This window comes from Alligator mississippiensis, chromosome 9 (genome assembly GCF_030867095.1).
Source record: "Alligator mississippiensis isolate rAllMis1 chromosome 9, rAllMis1, whole genome shotgun sequence".
NCBI classification, from domain to species: domain Eukaryota; kingdom Metazoa; phylum Chordata; order Crocodylia; family Alligatoridae; genus Alligator; species Alligator mississippiensis.
Window position 1 is genome coordinate 5421796 of NC_081832.1, and position 18280 is coordinate 5440075.

The following is an 18280-nucleotide window of genomic DNA, read 5'->3' on the forward strand; positions in this document are numbered from 1 at the left end:
CATGCACACGCAAACAGAAACATGCATGCATGCACAGAGACAGAAAACATAGAAAAATAGGCAGAAAAATAGACACGCACCGACAGAAAAATAGATACATGCATAAATACACAGACAGAAAAACACAAAATAAATAGATCCATCCATCCATGGAAAGAAAAAATAGATACATGCATCCAAACAGAGAAAGAGACAGAAAATAAATAGGTAGACAGACAGACTCATACATAATAGCCAGAAAAATAGAGACATGCATCCAAACATATTAAGACAGACAGAAAAATAGACATACACAAGTAGAGAAGTAGAGAGAAACACACGTAATACATAGAGAAAAAGAGACATACATCCATACATAGAAAGGCAGAAAAATAGATAGATACATGCATCCCAATACAGGAAGACGGACAGAAAAATAGAGATAGATAGATAGATAGATAGATAGATAGATAGATAGATAGATAGATAGATAGATAGATAGATAGATAGATAGATAGATAGAAAACAGACTACGAAGCCAGCGGGCTTCTGGGCCCGGCAGGACCCGGACAGGCGCAGCCCTGCCCCGGGGCAACTCCGCACAACTTCCCGGCGCCCAGCCGGAGCCCCGCACCCCGGGGCAGCCCCCGCCCCCGCCGGCCCACACCCACTCGCGGAGCCGCTGGCTTACCTAGCGCGGGTCACGTGGGCCGGCCCTACAACTGCCCCGCGGCAGGGGCCGCCCCGGGCGGGACGCGCTGGCACGGCGGGGTGGCGGCCGCAGCAATCCGGGGCCGCCCCTCTCCCGCCGGCTCCTTCCTCCGCTGCCGGACAGGCCGTGCGGGTCGGAGCCGCGCCAGCCATGCGGGGCTGCCCGCCACGCGGTGAGTACCGCCGCGACCCCCTCCCTGCAGGCTTGGCGGAGCTGGGGGCCGCCCCCCCGGGGATCCGCACCCGCGGCGGGATCCGCGCAGCAGCGCCCGGGCTCGTTCTCCGCGCCGCGGAGGGGGCCAGAGGCAGAGGCAGCGCCGGGGTGGAGGGTGGGGAGAGAAAACCTCTCGCTCACTTCCTGGCTGCTTCAACCCACCGAGGCGGGACGCGGGGTCCCCCCGGGGACAACCCCACTCGCCCCTGCCCGCGCTAGACGGGCGCGTCCGGCTGCCGCGCGCGGAGTTCATCCGAAACGCCCGGAGGGTGAAAGCGAGTTTCGGCCGGGACAAAAGGGATCGCTCGTTTGCTCCCGGTGAGGGGCCGCAACGAAAACAGCAAAGCCCCGACGGCCGCGGGGCCGCACTGGGGCAGATCGGGTCATTTCTGCTGCTGCTGGGAGGGGGGGGGGGGATTTTTTGCTTTTTGCTTTTTTTTTTTTAACGGGTGGTTTTGGGTCACTGCCGGGTCTCACTAGCTTTGGCCTGTCTCTCTCCTGAACGCTGCCGGCTTGAGAGTTCAGAGGGCTGGAAAGGGGAGGTCTCGGCCTCGGCTCTTCCGTGGGAGCCGCTCGTAGCTGGGCAGAGCCGGACGAGCCTCCAGGAGGGGCAGGGCGTGCGGCTGGACGTGGGGGGACCCCACGGGGCTCCTGCCTCCCGAGCCCTCCCCGTGACCCTCCGCTCCGGTGTTTCAGGTGCCTGCAACTGAGCTGCCGGCCGAGCTCCCCGCGCCCAGCTGCGCCCCGGCGGACCGACCATGTATCAGAGCCTGGCGCTGGCCCCCAACCCCGGGCAATCGGCTTATTCGCACGACTCCGGCAGCTTCCTGCACTCCTCGGCCAGCCCGCCCGTGTACGTGCCCAGCCAGCGGTTGCTGCAGCCGCTGCCCTACCTGCAGGGCTGCGAGCCGACGCCGCAAAGCCACCCGGGCTGGGCGCAGGCGGGCCCCGACGGCGCGGCTTTCAACGCGGGCAGCCCGCACCCCTCGCCCGGCTTCTCGTACTCGCACAGCCCGCCCGTGAGCAGCGCGGCCGGCCGCGACGGCGCCTACCAGAGCCCGCTGCTGCTGGGCAGCGCCGGCCGGGACCAGTACGGCGGCGCCTTGGTGCGCTCCGTCGGGGGGACCTACTCCAGCGCCTACCCGGCCTACGTGAGCCCGGACATGCCTCCGTCCTGGCCCGCGGGGCCCTTCGAGAGCAGCGTCCTGCAGAGCCTCCAGAGCAGGCAGGGCCTGCCCGGCCGGAGAGCCACCTTCGGTAGGTGACAGCCGGGCCCTGCTGCCCTGGGATGCACAGTCACCCACCCCCCTGCCCTCCCCATCGGGGCGCGTCAGCCTAGCCTGTCCCCCTGGGGAAGCCGGATCGGGCCCTTCACCCTCGGAGCCTAGCCCCTGCCCCGCGGGAGCCCCTGGGAGGCAATGATGCTTTGCTGGGGAGGAAGAGGGGGCTCCGGCTGCCCCCACCCCCTGAACATTTGGGCACATCTGCGTGGCTGTTGCCCCGGCAGGTCCCGTCTGCAACAGGCCAGGCTGGAGCGGGGAAAGCCGCTGATTGCGGGCAGTTCAGACTCTCAGCCTTCATCCAGCTCCGCGGGGTCCCCTGGCTTTGGTCCCATGGCTTTGCATGGGGTCCGAGCCGCTGTGTGGATGGAGGGGTGGAGGGGGTTGGAAATCCAAGGCAAAGCCGCCCCCGAGGAAGCTTCCCGGGGCACTAAGAACGAAATCCGGCGGGTCGGGCGAGCTGGGGGTGCCCTGCGGCGCCGGAGGGACGGCGGAGACAGGCACGGCGCTCCTGCAGCCCGCCAGAGCCGCTCCTGCCTTCGGGGTTGTGCGTGGAGGGGCCAGGGCTAGAGCCCGGCCGGGACCCTGGGGACTCAGATACACGTGCGCGTGCAACGCTGGCAAGAGCACACACGCGTGTGACACAGGCGTAGGGGACGCGGGCATGCACATCCCCGGCGTGTCATCCCGGGGGGAACCGATGCACACCGTGCGTGTGAACTGTGCGTGCGCACGGTGGAGAAGCCTCGCGTTTGCACACGCGGATTCTTCCGGCGCAATACAGGTGCGCATCATTTCCACGTGCGTGTGCAGGGCCCCGCTCCGCGCGCGTGCAGGCGGGATGGAGGGGCACAGACGGCGGGGTGCACGCAGGTAGTGCACTGATCCCTTCCCGTCAGGGCTCGCCCCCGGAGTGCCGGATGCGTGCTCGGGGCCGCTCTCCAGCCCGCACCCCGGGCCGCAGGCGGTGTCACTCCGGTGTCACGCCGGAGCCGGGCCCTAACCGCGGTGCGGCGGGGTCTGTGGGTTGCAGAGTACTTGGAGGAGTTCCCCGGGGACGGCCGGGAGTGCGTGAACTGCGGGGCCATGTCCACGCCGCTGTGGAGGAAGGACGGCACCGGGCACTACCTGTGCAACGCCTGCGGGCTCTACCACAAGATGAACGGCATCAACCGGCCGCTCATCAAGCCGCAGAAGAGACTGGTAAGGCCGCCGGGCTTTGCACGGGCTAAGGGGGCGGTTCCGCTCGGGTCCAGCCCGCAGCACCCGGCGGGGCGCAGCCGGGGGCCGCCGTCGAGGCGCCGGCGGGGAGCGGGGAGCCGGGCTCTGGCGCCGGGGGCAGAGCCGGCTGCAGGCTGGAGGCTGGCTGCGGCTGGGGCAGCGGCAGATCTAAGCCCCGACGGGGGGCGCGGACTCCTGGGGCAAGGGCCGGGCACGAGGGGGAAGGACTTTTGACTTTTAAGAGACCTTTATTCCCGGGAGTAGGAAGGTTTCTGCTGCTTCCCAGTCGGGACCAGCCCTGCCCTGGGGGGTGCCAGGATCGGGGCCCAGGCGCCGGGAAATGCCTGGGCTCCCACTGGGACAGCTCTGCAGGGCTGTGAGGGGCCGGGAGCTGTGCAGCGGGGTCTTCAGGGGGGCTGGCCCCGCACTTCTGCACCCCACAGGCGGCTGGGAAAGAGGGGCAGAGCCGCGCTGATGCCTGGGGCAGCGGCACCCCACAGGAGGTAGCTCCCCTGTGCGTGTTGTGTACTCACACACATGGATACCAATACATATGTAGGAAGGCAAGGTTCTTGGAGTAGATGTGTGATGTCTTGTATTAGAGACCAGCTGAGTAGTTGGAAAAAAGTTCTTAGCATACATAGGTAGAGCTGTTGGTGTTTATACACCCTCCCCGCTATATCCAAATACACACGTATAGGTCTGTATTTGCATCTATATGTGTGCGTGTGTCTATACACATTTCTGTGCATGTATTTGTCTATATGTGAGTAATATATAGACATGTGTATGGGTACTGTCAGTTGCGTATATATCTCTCTCCCTTTATGTGTGTGTATGTGTGTGTGTATACACACATGTATATGTATATGTGTGTATGTGTATGTATAGATATGTGTACATATCTAGATGTCTATACATACACATACACACACATATATATGTGTGTGTATACACACATGTACACATGTATGTATATACATATGCATTCACATATACATATATATCATATATTAATTATTATATCATATATATTAATACAGATATGTGTGTGAATATATATATACAGAATATGGATACAGATATATATTCACACATATCTGTATTAATATATTAATACACATGATATATACGTATATATGAATACATATGTGTGTGTATGTATGTGTATATGTATATATGTGTGTGTATATAGGATACTGACTTTACCCGCACATATTTTGACTTTATGCATTCATATATGTATGCATCTTTTATATATCAGTCACACCAATAAATTTACCTCCTAGATTCGATACAATTTTGGGTGAAGAGATCTGTAAGAGCCTGGGCTGGCTCTCTCTCTCTTTCACCCTTCTTCCTTGGCTTTTGTGTTCTAGTTTCTTTCTCCTTCCTATACTCTGCTTTCTGCACATCCTTTCACAGCATCTGATGAAGGGAACTTGGGTTCAGGAAAGTTTGTGCTATATGTATACAAAATACACATACACAGACATGTACAACTAAATATATATCATTTAATTAGTCTGCGAAGGTGCATATCTATCTGCTTTCTGGATATAGGGAACTGCTGCTGATCTCTGATCAATCCTCTTTCCATAGATGTCAGAGCTGGCTGAAAAGTTGCATGGAAGCAGAATTGGGCCCCAACTAAATAAATAGGATAGGCTGGAGCCCCAGGGAGTCACTGATGCCTCTCAGCTGTCAGGGTTGGCTGAAGTTTAGATTTAGATCTGTGCTCTTAATTAGCTGCTTGCAGTGTTTTCAGATTCTAGTATTAATCTTCCAGGTGTTGGATTCCCCTGAATCTCATTGCAGTTTGTGGCAAGAGGGAGGAGATGTTTCTTTCTCATATAAATTCACTTTTGAAAGTGTAAAGTTAGTTGTTAGATGTAAAAGTTTTACCTTGAAAATCAGTCATTGGCAATATCCAGGATACTTGTGTGTGTGAATCAGCTCTTTGTAAGAGCTGGGTTTTTCATGCTGTGATTAATTCGAATTTTGTTTCATCATAAACAGAATGAAAACAAAACATTTTGACACCTTCCATGACATTATTTTTTTTTAAAGATGGTCTGACATGTTGATCAAAATGGTTCATTCTGATTTTGATTTTGTTTTTACATTTTATCTTCTATAATGCCCTGTATAATACAGTTAAATATTTGGAAGATATATTCCTCTCTAAATCGAAAATCAAAACATTGCACTCTGGGTTTTAAAATACGCCTTGCTTAATAAATATTCTCCAACTATTTGGGTTGGTCTAATAAAAGATATCAAATTCACCCAAGGAACCTTGTCTGCCTCTGTCAAAATGAAGCATTTTTGCTTTAACTGACAGAAAAAAATGTGTCCCTGGAAAATTTCTCATGTGCTTTAGTCTGATCGGTGTCCCTGTCTCTGTTCTCGTTTACACGCATGCAAATCCAGAGAAAGGCTACTAATTTCGTTAGAGAAAATAGCGTGGAAGGGTTGAAATAACAACGAAAGAAAAATAGCCAGGTCTGTGTTTGGATCTCGGCGGTACTTGTACAAAGTGACTCCAGAGCGATGTTTGCTGTAGGATCGTTCTCCCAGCTCACGTAAAGGGCTCTAAAGAAATGGAGGCTAATACGTTCCCCCTTTAATAAGATTCTTGTTCCTGCCTGGCGAGATGCTGAGCTAGGTCTCCTGCACTCCCCCATGGCACTATATCCAGGCTGGTCAGTGGAGCAGTGGCTTTTTTCTGGGCTTCCCTGGATTAGTCCCGATCACAGCTCCTCTTCCACTTCTGCTGCAGCCGTATGAGTAGGATGGGTCAAAAATTTTCAGTTCCAACTGTTTTCCATCGGACCGTACCGATTCCACAAATCATATGTTTTCCAGGAACACATTGATTAGGTCAACTTCTGTCCTTGGGAAATTACCAAAGCCCTTTTAATTTTATCATTTTGGGTACTACGCTATCCTATGAAACGTGACAACAAAGTCAAAATTAAATGCTATGATCTTATAAAAATGCAGCTTTAAGACCTTGTCCGCACAACACACTTCAACAAAGCAAAAGGGAAATATTTCCGAATGTTTCAGTCGGTGCACAAAGTAAAGGTTTTGCCTGACTTTTAACCTAATTTGGGATGAAACTGAATTTCAGAGCCCTGCAGTTTTCTGGAGAACGGAAAATTGGTTTTACTTCGTAAGAGGAAAAGCCAACTGGGTTAGAAAGGGCAGAGGGGGTGGGGAGATTCAGCTCTCAGTCCCGCATATTTTTTGCTTCTAGTGGGGTGTCCAAGCTGGGGGGATATAACTAGTGGTATAGGTGAAATTCAAGTCTCCGCTGCTCTGGACTTTGCTTCAGGGCCAGTTGGGACATACTACTAAGGGTTTTTTTGTGGAGGTATGTTCAGTGTTTGGACTTTCCTTATACTGGATCCCTGCCTAGCTGAATCATTACTGATTAGCAACCAGTAACTTCCCAATCCCCCATGATGGAGCAGAGAACCTGACATTCAGATAAACCCCTATGTGCACATGTTGCCCTTCTTGTGTTCAGTCCCCTGGCTCAGGCTGCAGGGACGTGGGCTGTGCGCGAAGCACACTGCACCCGAGAGGAGTCAGACTTTGTCTGGGAAACCCTTCTGCAACCCGTACCCCTCTGTGTTTTTTCCTAAATGCTCCTTTGGTCATATAGGTCTTGGTATTTTTTGAAGTAGTGGGGCAGGGTTTTGTAACTAGTGGAGCTGATTTGGCATCCACTGAAGCCACTGGAAAAGTTCACACTGACTTCTGCGCTGCAGGAGCGAGCCACTAGCCAGCAGTGAAGCAGATCTCATGCATCTTGGCAGTTGCAGACACTGGACAACACAAGGATGTTGCAGCAGTCAATCTTATTGCCACAACCATTTCTCACGCACAACTCAAGGGCAGTTTTGGCTGCTCTAGCAACCTTGTGTGGACTAACAGACTTTGGATTTGTAAGGAAAATGAATGGGCAGTGAATGGAAAGTGAATGAGAGCTGAGCGTGCCCTGCAACTGTCTCTAACATGGGAAGCAGTATGTGATACCCAATTCAGTGAATAATAAGGCTAAAATACTGGGTCCTGATCTGAAAGCAGCTCAAACAAAAACAGCAGGGTTGGTCTTTTCATATAGTCCAGGAAAAGGGGCATTTCTGTTTGTTCCATTTTTCCCTTTGTTTGCATGCAAAGTCCTACCGTGGATTTGGTGGTATTATTATTCAGATTATTATTACTTAGTACATTCTCAGCAGATCCCTCAAGGATTAGCTTTTGGTGCCCGATGTCATCCTGGGTGTGTCTTTAGCCTCATAAAACATTCTTTTTAAATTAAGTTTCACATTTAATTTTGAAATCTTTAGGAAGAGGCTTGTCTTTTTATTTGGCGGGGCTTTGCATAGTAAAAAGAGAAGACCCAGACATCAAAGTAACACACAGGGAAATATCTGGTTACAGAAATTACAGATTTCATCTTGCTATTTTCTAAATTTACAAAGTTTGTTCCACAGCTGTTTGGTTTGGTTTGGTTTTTGGGGGGTGGGGGCAAAGCACTGCATGTCATCTTTCCTATGCTAGCCTCATTGATAGGGAAAGTGCCCTGTACTTGTATTAGGAACTTCAAGTAAATATTACAGTATCAATAACCTTAGGAACAGTTCAGTTATGCCTTCTTATAGTGCTTGGAGATGCAGACATTGCAATTAGTCTGCTGCTGTTGTGTTTTAGGTTCTTAGTTCTGTAACCAGATATTTCCTTGTGTGTTATGTTGATGCCTGCTCTTTTTACTATGCAAAGTCCCACCAAATTAAAAGATATGCCTTTTGCTAGAGATTTCAGAATGACTTTATACAGTGCAGCGGGAAGGATACTCAGCAGTTTCACATCAGTCAGCCTATTCATGTATAAGATGATACAGTAGAGCAAGAAGTGTACGATTGCTAGTGCATTATAAGGGTGACAATCTGTAGGCAGCGTAGGCAGCTGTTCTGTGATGTATGAGTTGTATCAGTGTTGTCTTTAAAATGAATAGGATGCTCGTACTGATTTCAATAGAAAGCAGTAACTCAGAGACGGGATAGGACAGAGTTTTGCATTACAGACACCTTTCATAGACAAGGTACTTTGAAATGTTTTATAACTATTAAGTTAGGACCTGGTCCTGAAAGCACATGTGGCTTGTTATACATAGGTAGTCCTACAGAGTTCGTTGGGAACTGCTCAGATTAGAAAGCTGAGTTATTGCAGAAATGGCCACAGATTCAGGGCTTGATACACATGTAGTGCATTGTCTCTGCAGGGCTGAACAGCCCTGACTACTAAAATCTAGTTTGGAGCCAGCTTTTGAGGTCTTAACTGAGTCCTTGTTCAGTCTGCTAATTGTCAGACTGGGCCACTGCTGAGAAAGCCGTTATTGCCCAGCACGTTCAAGTTACCTTTTTTTTCCTTTCAGTAGCCCTAGAGCTTTGCCCTTCGGATACTGCACAGAAACATACTATAGTGTCTGCAGTGTCTCCTGAAATCATTGTGCTAGAGCAGTGCTTTGTGCGTGGACGTGTTCCACGGAAATGATTATACTGTTGTGGTAAGGGCGGGGAAGAAAACCAAGAGCTTAAAAGCATGACAATTTTTACAACGCATGTCAGATAACCACAAAGTAAACCAATAATGGCAATCACAGTCCACGAGGGACAGAGGATTCCCTTGACAGAGGGGTTTCAGACATGTCTTTTATGACAGCTATACCTTAACTGTTCGCATGGAGGTAATACCGCTTTGGGCAAGCTGACTTAGGGTTGGATCGTAAATGCCGCACGAAGTGAATAGGGATCTACCTAGGTCGGTGCGAACTTTATCAGGGACAAAGAGTAACGGGCACACATTGCTACAAAGGAGATCTGGGTTATATATGAGGAAGCGCTTTCCAGCTGCGAGGTAGATAATCACTGAAATGGTTTATCTAGAGCAGTTGTGGCATGTCTGCTATCGGCAATTCGTAAGGGCAGGTTAGACGAGCATTTATTTGGGATGGTTTAAACAGGGGTGATCTGCCATGAGAAGGGGTTGAATAAGATGATCTAAGGTCCCTTTCAGCCCTATTTTTCTAGGATGTTACAAGTTTTGATTAACGTCCCCAAGAATTTTAGTTCACATGATCTCAAATCCCTCGAGTTTCAGGTTCGTTCAAAGCTGAGAGGTCAGAGGCAGGGCTCAGATTCAAACAGGGGTAGTCTGCTATGTCCCGCAGCTTGCTATATAGGCTGTGTCGGTGGGACGACTCCAGGGTGGCTCTGGCAGATCTGCACAGCGCTCCTCTCCTTTCCCTAGGGGTTTAGTGCACGTGCTGAGCACTTTGCAGGATTAATCACAGCAAGAGTTAAGGCAGTATCTCTGAGAGCAGGATTTTGCCTAGACGAGCTGACCCAGCTACACTCCCCACAGTCCATATTCATGAAGTTCATCTGATGCGGCAGGATTTTAAGCGAACCTACTCTCCCACCCGTCGGGCCTGTCTAAATGCGGCAAAAGCTTGGCTACATTTTGATTGAACGGTCTCGGGTCCAAAGGTATTTTCCGTGCAACTTGCCTGATTTCATTTCCGGGTTCGAAAATGAAACTAGGCGAGTCACTGGGGATTTGGTGGTTTCGCTGCAAACGCTGGCCCGACCTCTCAGACAGCTCCATCCAGTCTGAATTCCTTGCATCTCGGGGCTACGAACTCTGGCGGAGTCTCGGTATAACTTTTATAACGTGGGCTGTATTCAGCGCGCTCAAACTAATGATTCCTCGAGCTTATCAGCAGCAGTTGCTGTCAAGTGCAGCCCATGAAGAGCTTTTCTGTTTAAGTGTACACTGCATTTGTATAAATAAACACTAGAGCACAATGTTGAAGTCAATAGCTTCCTAGACAAGGTCAGAACGCTACAAAGGCAGATGGGGTGGGGGCGGGCAGGAACGCGCTTTCTTTTAAGTGAACTGCTGGGAAATTCACCGTACCGTATTGTAGTTTTGTCCTTCAGTGAACACAAGTAGCCTTGACTGCGTCTTTCTTTCAAAATTCAGAACGACCAGTTGCAGAGAGCGCTTAGACATGATATTTTTGGTAACTTGGTGAGGCTTGGTTGTGCTCTCATTGAGCTCATTAGGAATAAATAGCTGGTTCTGGGTTCGGTCAGGTACGTGTTACTCTCACTTTCATCAAAAATGAGGCAAAAACCTTAGCAAGATCTTACTAGCGGGTCAGGCAGTGGACTGACGAGGTGGTGGGTCTGCTCCCGCCTCACCACGGAGTTTGCATTTGATTTTGGACACGGCAGTTAATCGCCCTGTGCTTCAGTTCCCATTTGTGAAATGGGGATAACACCTCCCTACCTCGCAGAGACTCGGGCGGATAAAAGCCGGTCACAATTGCAAGGTGCCCAGTGACTAAGGTGGTATGGGCATATAAGGACATGGAATGGTTTTGTGCCATTTATAATGTAAATGCAGTGATCAGGTTTCACCGGGCATTTCTACATGTGCTCTGGGGATGGGGGGAGAGAGCTTTGATTAGAGTGGCAGAGCCATTCTAGTGCCAGGAGCATTTCATGCATCGGCATTCCCCCGCTTAAAATGGTGGCGAGGACGCTTTATCTAAAGAACGAGCTTGAGATAACGAGCCCCGCTGCCATTTTTAAGCATGGGGACGCTGATGCATGAGATGCTGGAGCGCGGTAATTACCACAATCCAGCAGCCTTGATTAATTGAGTCTGGTCCGATGCGCTGCAATCGCGGCATGTTGGAGCAGCCTCGCTGCTCGTGTATAGGCGCCCGCTGGGTCAACCCCCTGTCATGAGACCTGAGCCTTCACTGGGTCCGCTGGTTCAAGGCAGGACAGAGCTGGATAGGTCCACTCACGCTGTACACGCTCAAGTCACGAGGCACTCAACTACTGAATTTGAAGTCCCCCTTTCTCCAAACCCAGTGGCTGTTGCTATATATAGGCAAGCCCCTAAGTGTCTCTTCTGGTAGCTCAACTTGCAAACACCGAGACTTTCAGATTCTTCCCATTGGCCTTATTTTGGTCCCACTCCCTAGTAAAATCCCTGCAATCTTCAGTGGGAACAGCCAAGCCACCCATTAGCAGTTCTGGAAACCCCAACCCTCAGAAACAGGTGTAGCACTTATTTCTGTGCGTAATCCCATCGGCTTGCTGTATAAGCTGCCTTGGTGGGACGAGTCCAGGGTGGCACTGGCAGATCTCCTTTCTCTCTGGCTTAGCAGGAGGGCTGAACACTTCACAGGATTGATCATGGCACAGGTTGTACATGGGGCTTTCATGGACTGGGCCTAGCAAGAGTTAAGGTAGCATCTCTGAGAGCAGGATTTTGCCCAGGTACAATCATGGCTCTGTTCTTGCTAGGGACAGGGCTTGCTAAGGAAAAATTTTAACGCAGGTACCGATTAAACCAGATTGCACCTTGGGTTTATGTTTTTGACAGGTTATTTTTTTGAAAACGAAAGAGTTTTATAAAGCAACGTCATTATTTGCTGCTAGTTACCATGAAGCCTCTTTACATAAAAAAATCAGAGGAGTGTCACATCAGCCCACATCTCTGAAACTCAAACCTGATTCTCTACTTGCCTACTAACGATGCAAAGCCTTTCTTTTTTATTCCTACTCATTGCGCCTAATTTATCGCAAGGCTGAGTAATAATGGAAGCCGCAATGGAAAAATAAACAGATGTTGAATTCTTCCTAGCTCACATCATGTGTCATTTGTCTCTGTGATGAACTGAAATTATTTTCTCAAGGCTGAAGAATGTCAGTCAAACATCTGAATGTGGAGATAGTCCTTAATATTAAATATGGTGCTGGTATGCTTCCACTTACTGAAGTGTCCTATTAAAATACTTTGAATGCCTAGCATTAAGAGATGTTATAATGAAACACCCATAAGTTGACAAGCTAAAACCCTGTGTTGGGAGCTCTTGACTTTCCCAATGGCTGAGCATGTAGTTGACAGATACGGCTGACAGTTGCTGCTTCTGCCAAAGTGTTTCTTCTACCCTAAAGAAACAGTCATTTGGAGGCCTAATTCCAGAATCAATGACCAGAAAAATGGATCATTCATTAATTTTTATCTGGTGTTTTTGGTCTTTTAGATGAGACGTACCATATGCAACACACACAAAGCATAATTTTTTCATACCGAATTTACAAAGTCCAGCCAACACTGACGTAACTCCATTGACTCCAGCAGTTTTATACCAGAGTTTCATTTGGCCGTTGGTAATTTAATGGGGGGTTTGTGTACAGTACAGTTGAAGAACAGTTGAGTTAGAGCAACAGTGTGCTTCTATAGAGTTTGTAAAATTTCTGCTGGATAACAGTTCTTATAAAATCGTTCTCCATCTGACTGGATGGCTTAGAAATCATTGCACCATGTTATGAAATATTACTTCTTGGAACAGATTTGTTTAACATTAATGCAAGAGATTAAAAGGATATCTGGCAGGTTTATCAATCTCAATAAAAAAGCATTTGCAAATGAAAATGATCTCACTAGAATGCAATTTCTTTTATGTGAATTTTGTTATCTCGGACATTTTTCAGCATTTTTCATTTTCCAGGAAATCGGCATAAGCTGAGGTTTTTCTTTTTCCTCTTCATGCAGACTCCTACTTTTTCTTGTCTCATGTGCGTGCATATGTTCTATTTCTTATAGTCATCATCTAGACGTGCTGGTCTTTGTTGCACTAACTGTCACACAACCAACACCACCCTCTGGAGACGCAACGCAGAAGGAGAACCCGTCTGCAACGCCTGTGGATTATACATGAAGCTCCATGGGGTAAGGAACTCACTCATCCTCTGAAGGAAACCATTCTAGGCACGCCTTTCATCATTTTCCAAGGGGTTCAAAATACCATGCCTTGACTTTATATTCAAAGCAGCAGCTTCATCCAGTCCAGCGACTGGAAAGGATTCAGAAAAGAGCTACAATAATGATCCAGTGCCGTATAACGAAAAGCTCAGTCTGTTTAGTTTAGCTTCAAGAGAAGGCTAAGAGATTACTTTTTCCCAGGTTCGATTTTTTGACGGTAGATGGCTTGTTCATCTACCAGAAAAAAAGGCAAAAAACAAGATCCAGTGGCTGGAAACTAAAGGAAGAAAAATTCAGACTAGAAATAAGGTGTCTTTTCACCCATGAAGGCTTACGGGCATGGTGGAGTCTCTGTTACTTCACCGTATGTCTTCCTAAGAGATGCAGCATTGCTCAAACAGAAATGACAGGCCTGGTGCAGAAATGACTAGCTGGCTCTCTGGGATCTGGGTTATACCAGCGCTCAGAGCAGGTAATCGTTAGCAGGCTCTTCCAGCCTTAACACACAAGCATTTTAAATACAGTCACTCTGCTTTCCAGTTTGTTGTCACAGGGGCAAAGGCATAAGTCTTTTTTGGCTCATATTTCTATTTTAATGTGTTAAGAAGATCCATATTAATTACTAACCTTGGAGTTCCCTGGTTTGAGGAGGATAGACTTTTTTTTATTGTAATCATACCACACTTGACCTGGAAAGGCCATTCAGAGAGGATAGTCCCAATGCTGACTGAATCTATGGTGCCTCTCGCTTTCTACATAGGGGCCAGTTAGTGTCAAATTGGGAATGGGATTTTTGTCATAATAACTTTTATCCACTAAGGATGGGAATTACCAAAACCCTGCCCGTAGGTCAGAAAGCAGCTTTAATCCTTTAGCCTGGACCAGAGAAACTGATGGCCCAGTGATTAAAGCGATGATTATGTGTAAACCATTGAGTTCCCCAGATGCTGGTATAATGTAATAAGATGCAGTTGTAGAGGTCACTAATAAATCAGGAAAAGGAAAATAGGAAATTAGGGGGGGAAAAAATTGTGGGAAACCCTTAGCTGTTCAGCCTTATACATCTTCCAGCCAAGGCCTATTGCAAAGAAAAATAGCACGTACTGAAGGACAAGGCCCGTAAGTGCATCACACACACTACAGTATGTAAACAGAAAAGCAGCAAATTTGTGGTTACGACCTAAGTAAAATGCAATATTAATGGTTCTCAACTTTATGGATGTCAAGGTACCACGACCTCTGGCAATGAAAAAGGAAAGCATCCAGACGAGGAAAAGGAAGCCTAAAAACATAAGCAAAGGCAAAACTTCAACAGGTACTGCTCTTTACTTGCCCTTCCCTTTGGCTTAGACCATAAGCAGGGTCCGATGTTTTGAATAAGTCTATTACTATGGAATTGGTTGGTCTCCGATACAGCTGGTTGGTCGTCTTCTTCTCTTAGAAAAAAGCATGGGGGTGAGGAAGGACTTTTGGTTGTGGTGGGAAAGAAAACCCTTTAGATGCAGCTTGAGGATCTGTTGTTTTCTTGAGTCCAAACAGCGCCATTCATCTCAGTGGGGGGCTCACTCCCCAAAGTTGTGAGACAACAGAAACAAAGCTGTGGCATTAACTGTTAACCTGCTGGCCTTTTCAGAAGGCATATGCAATTCCTAGTCTTACCCATTGGTGCTTGGCAGGAGTAATGAGGTGAGAGACCTAGGAAGGAAAATTCATTTCAGGAGCCCTTGATGTCTCTGCCATCAGACTTTCCAGATGGTGTGGAGCAGGGCGGGTAATGGGTTGTGGGGCTGCGGGGCTCTCAATCAGGCTAAGGTAGGCAGCAAGGGGGTAGAAGGAAAAAGCAGGACGCAGGCATGCCCCAGATGGCCTGTGCCTCATGCTTCGCTCGCAGCACCCCTCCAGCAGATTGGAGGGCAGCCCTGATGGACTCTGGAGGAATGCCAGCCTCCATCAGGCAGGTGCATGAGAAATAAAGCATGCATTTATCATGTCTCTACCTCCCACCCACATTTCTCTATCGTGCCCCCTACCAGTCAGCTCTGCTTGGTGGTGCCACATACTCCTGTGCAACGGTAGCATTGTGAGATCGGAGAGTCTCCCCTTCGATGAAAGTGCAGGCAGCCATAAAAATATAAATGCTTTCAAAAGTGATCGGTGCCTGTGTTGCTTTACCATACTTGTAACCATTGCCTTTCAGGGTCGACAACTTCAGCCACTAACTCCCCTTCCTCCATTACAAACTCAGACAGCACCGTCACTTTAAAAACCGAGCCCAGTGTGACATCGCAGTTCCCGGGACAAACGATCGTGTCGATTTCCCAGGTAAGGCACAAGAGGAGAGAGCGACTTGCACTGGCTTGCACTGGCTTCATATGAGATGCTCTTAAGTTTCTGTGCAATAGGTCTGGTTTAGATACTGCCTGGTGCGGGACATCCCCTTAGCGTGTCCTCTCCCTCCAGTTGCACCTTTTGTTTTGGAAACTACGAGGCATTGGTACAGGCACTCTGTAGAGCTGGGCAGAGAACAGCAATGACCTTCCATCGAGGGTTTCATTGTTTCTGAATTTGATTTTTGTTCCAACATGAAATGAAAACCATGTGTGTGGAAATTCTCCATGAAGTAGAGAATGAGACTTCAGGGCTGGACCTGCCCATAACAAGGCCAAGTGAGCACATCTGTGGGGCTTCCCTGGGGCAGGAGATCTTGAAAGTCCTGGCACCTTTGCTCAGGGACAGGGGGTGCATCTACACGTTCATTAATGCACTTTAGATATTGCTCATTTAGTTTAGTACTTAATAAAGTACTAACTAAATGCACAGTACCTAGAGTTACTGCACAATAGTGCTGGCGCACGGTTATTTAGTGACGCTTACTGTGCATTAGCCTAATAACACTGCGCAGTAGGCTATTAGCATGGTTTCTGCCGTGACAAGTTATTGCACAGTGTTGTTAGGCTAATGCACAGTAAGCATCTCATGTCCAGGAAGTGGCAAACTGTTAAGGAGTTGGAGACCAGGTAGAACGTGATCTGAATTCATTCAGTGCTGACCTAGAAGTAAATGCAACAGAGTCAGTGGAGTTATGGTGTTGTAAAACCAGTGTAAGCATGAGGAACCTAGTGTAGGAAATTCCAGACCCCTAAACATGTCAGTTAGATGCACATGCTTCTGGGTGGAGCTCCCTTTCCAGCTTTGAGCTGTACTTCATTGGTGAAGATGCAGCAGAATCAGCAGTTCCTACCAGTCTTGGGTACAAGACCCCTTTTTTGCCCTGAGGCTTTGTCCGAGCAGGTTTTATCCACGCGGTGAAGAGATGGCTGCAACCCAGTCTGCAATGCCAAGTACTGTGGCTGCACGTTATCTCATTGCTGGGTCCATCCAAGCTCTCAGATCTCAACTTGCCTGCATTTGTAAGAAGCTCAGCTTGAGATCCACGCTGCCTGGCTTGGAGCCATCTCCAGTGTATGGGAGATGTTTATCCTGACACCAATAAATCTGATTTGTGTAGTGCTTCTGAAAGTAGAGGTGCCCAGCGGTCTCTGAATGGGACACGGCTATTGGATACATAGAGAGAGACAGAAATTGTGCATGTCGGTCTCAGCACAAAGCATCTCTTCTGCCTGGTTATGGGGTTCTCCTGAGTATAGAATTATTGTCGGATCTAATCTATCATGCTCATGATCTGTCACATTTATGTTCCTACGTTATGACAAATATGATAATCATCCTTCTGCCGATAACATGCTCTCTGTAATCTGTTGTTGCTACTTTCCCTTCATCCCAAACAATTCAGTCCAACCAAACGGCTGGGGTTCCCAATACAGCCTGAGTGAGCAGCCCAGTTTCCATTCAGTATCAATGCACGCTGGGCCTCAAACTCCCTCGGGCACCTTTGAAAACCCTAGCCCCAGTAATAAGTGAGAAGACCTGAGCACAAGCCTATGACATCCCTGAGTGATGCCGAACAAAAGGAGCTATATCACTTTCTCAACGTGAGATTGCTACGTAAAAACCATCCATAGTTTTATATTAACTCGGTCCTTATCATCATCTCCCTAGGCTCAAAGCCAATCAGACGATACACTGGCCGGCGGCCACTCCGAGTTCAAATTTGAGCCTGAGGATTACACCTTCGCTTCTGCCATGACTCCGCAGTCAGGACTCAGCGTCCCCCTCCGTCAGGACTCTTGGTGTGCACTGGCATTGGCGTAGAAACTGGGCTTCCCATGAAACACTCTGGACCAACCTTTCTACCTTTCTCACTACTGGATTGCAGGTAGAAGGACTGGCTGCCTTGGAGCTTTGGGACTGGAAGGTTTCCAAGTAGTCAATCTGATTCTGTATTGAAAGACAGATTTCTCTCGGATGGGGTGAGTGAGAACGGTGACCGAACGTGCCCAGGTTCGTTCTCCTTGACTGACCGGTTCTGTGGTACTTGCTTCCCTAAAAGCTTTTATTCTGCCGAAGTGAACGGGAGACCCTTCCCCAAAGCAGGACGGATGGGGGCGTCTGTTTTCGCAAGGAAACTTTTTACCTTCCTGAGATGAAACCAAAAAATAAATGCATCCCAGAATCTATGTTTATTCATGATGATTTCTCCCTCTTCTGACTCCTCTGTGTGCAACTTATTCCACTTTCCAATAAAGACTGCAATAACATGGCACCAAGTAACTTAATATTATTAAAATGTAAACTGTGTGGCCTTTTTATGCTTTATTGGCCATGGCAGGAAAGGGGGGAGTGGGGAACCTGTTGTTCTAAACATTTACTGTTTTATATTAAAAACAATCATCTCTATAGAGCATTAGCTTCTGAAGCATTTATCCTATCCACACGACCCGATGAGTCAGCCATGAAATAAACACGCCGTTCTTCCAGTTCTGTCTCCAAAGAAAAAACTATTTTAAACCAGAAATGGTAAAAAAAAAAAAAACAAAAAACCCAATAATAAAAACTTTAAACATAGATTTTCTTTTGTATTACTTCCTTGTTGTATCCAGTAGGGTAAACT

The 18280-nt window shown here is 48.4% G+C and overlaps 1 protein-coding gene across 2 annotated transcripts; it reads left to right on the forward strand.

Moving 5' to 3' along the window:
- Window positions 1–718: 718 nt before the first annotated feature.
- On the forward strand, window positions 719–18070 carry GATA5 (GATA binding protein 5). Of its 2 annotated transcripts, none has more exons than XM_019484462.2 (7): window positions 719–863; window positions 1601–2161; window positions 3218–3387; window positions 13111–13236; window positions 14497–14584; window positions 15467–15591; window positions 17329–18070. In XM_019484462.2, the coding sequence occupies exons 2-7, from the start codon at window positions 1663–1665 to the stop codon at window positions 17479–17481; spliced, it is 1161 nt and encodes a 386-aa protein (XP_019340007.1). In that variant the 5' UTR covers window positions 719–863; window positions 1601–1662; the 3' UTR covers window positions 17482–18070. The 2 variants fall into 2 exon arrangements, with proteins under 2 accessions (XP_019340007.1, XP_006274390.2); XM_006274328.4 differs by lacking the exon at window positions 719–863 and adding an exon at window positions 1121–1222.
- Window positions 18071–18280: the final 210 nt, after the last annotated feature.

Bases quoted from the DNA above. Each gene is read 5' to 3' on its own strand.
- GATA5 (XM_019484462.2), top strand. From the start codon at position 1,663: ATGTATCAGAGCCTGGCGCTGGCCCCCAACCCCGGGCAATCGGCTTAT. The intron at 2,162-3,217 runs GTAGGTGACAGC...TGTGGGTTGCAG, and splicing joins CGGCCGGAGAGCCACCTTCG to AGTACTTGGAGGAGTTCCCC. The intron at 15,592-17,328 runs GTAAGGCACAAG...TCATCTCCCTAG, and splicing joins CGATCGTGTCGATTTCCCAG to GCTCAAAGCCAATCAGACGA.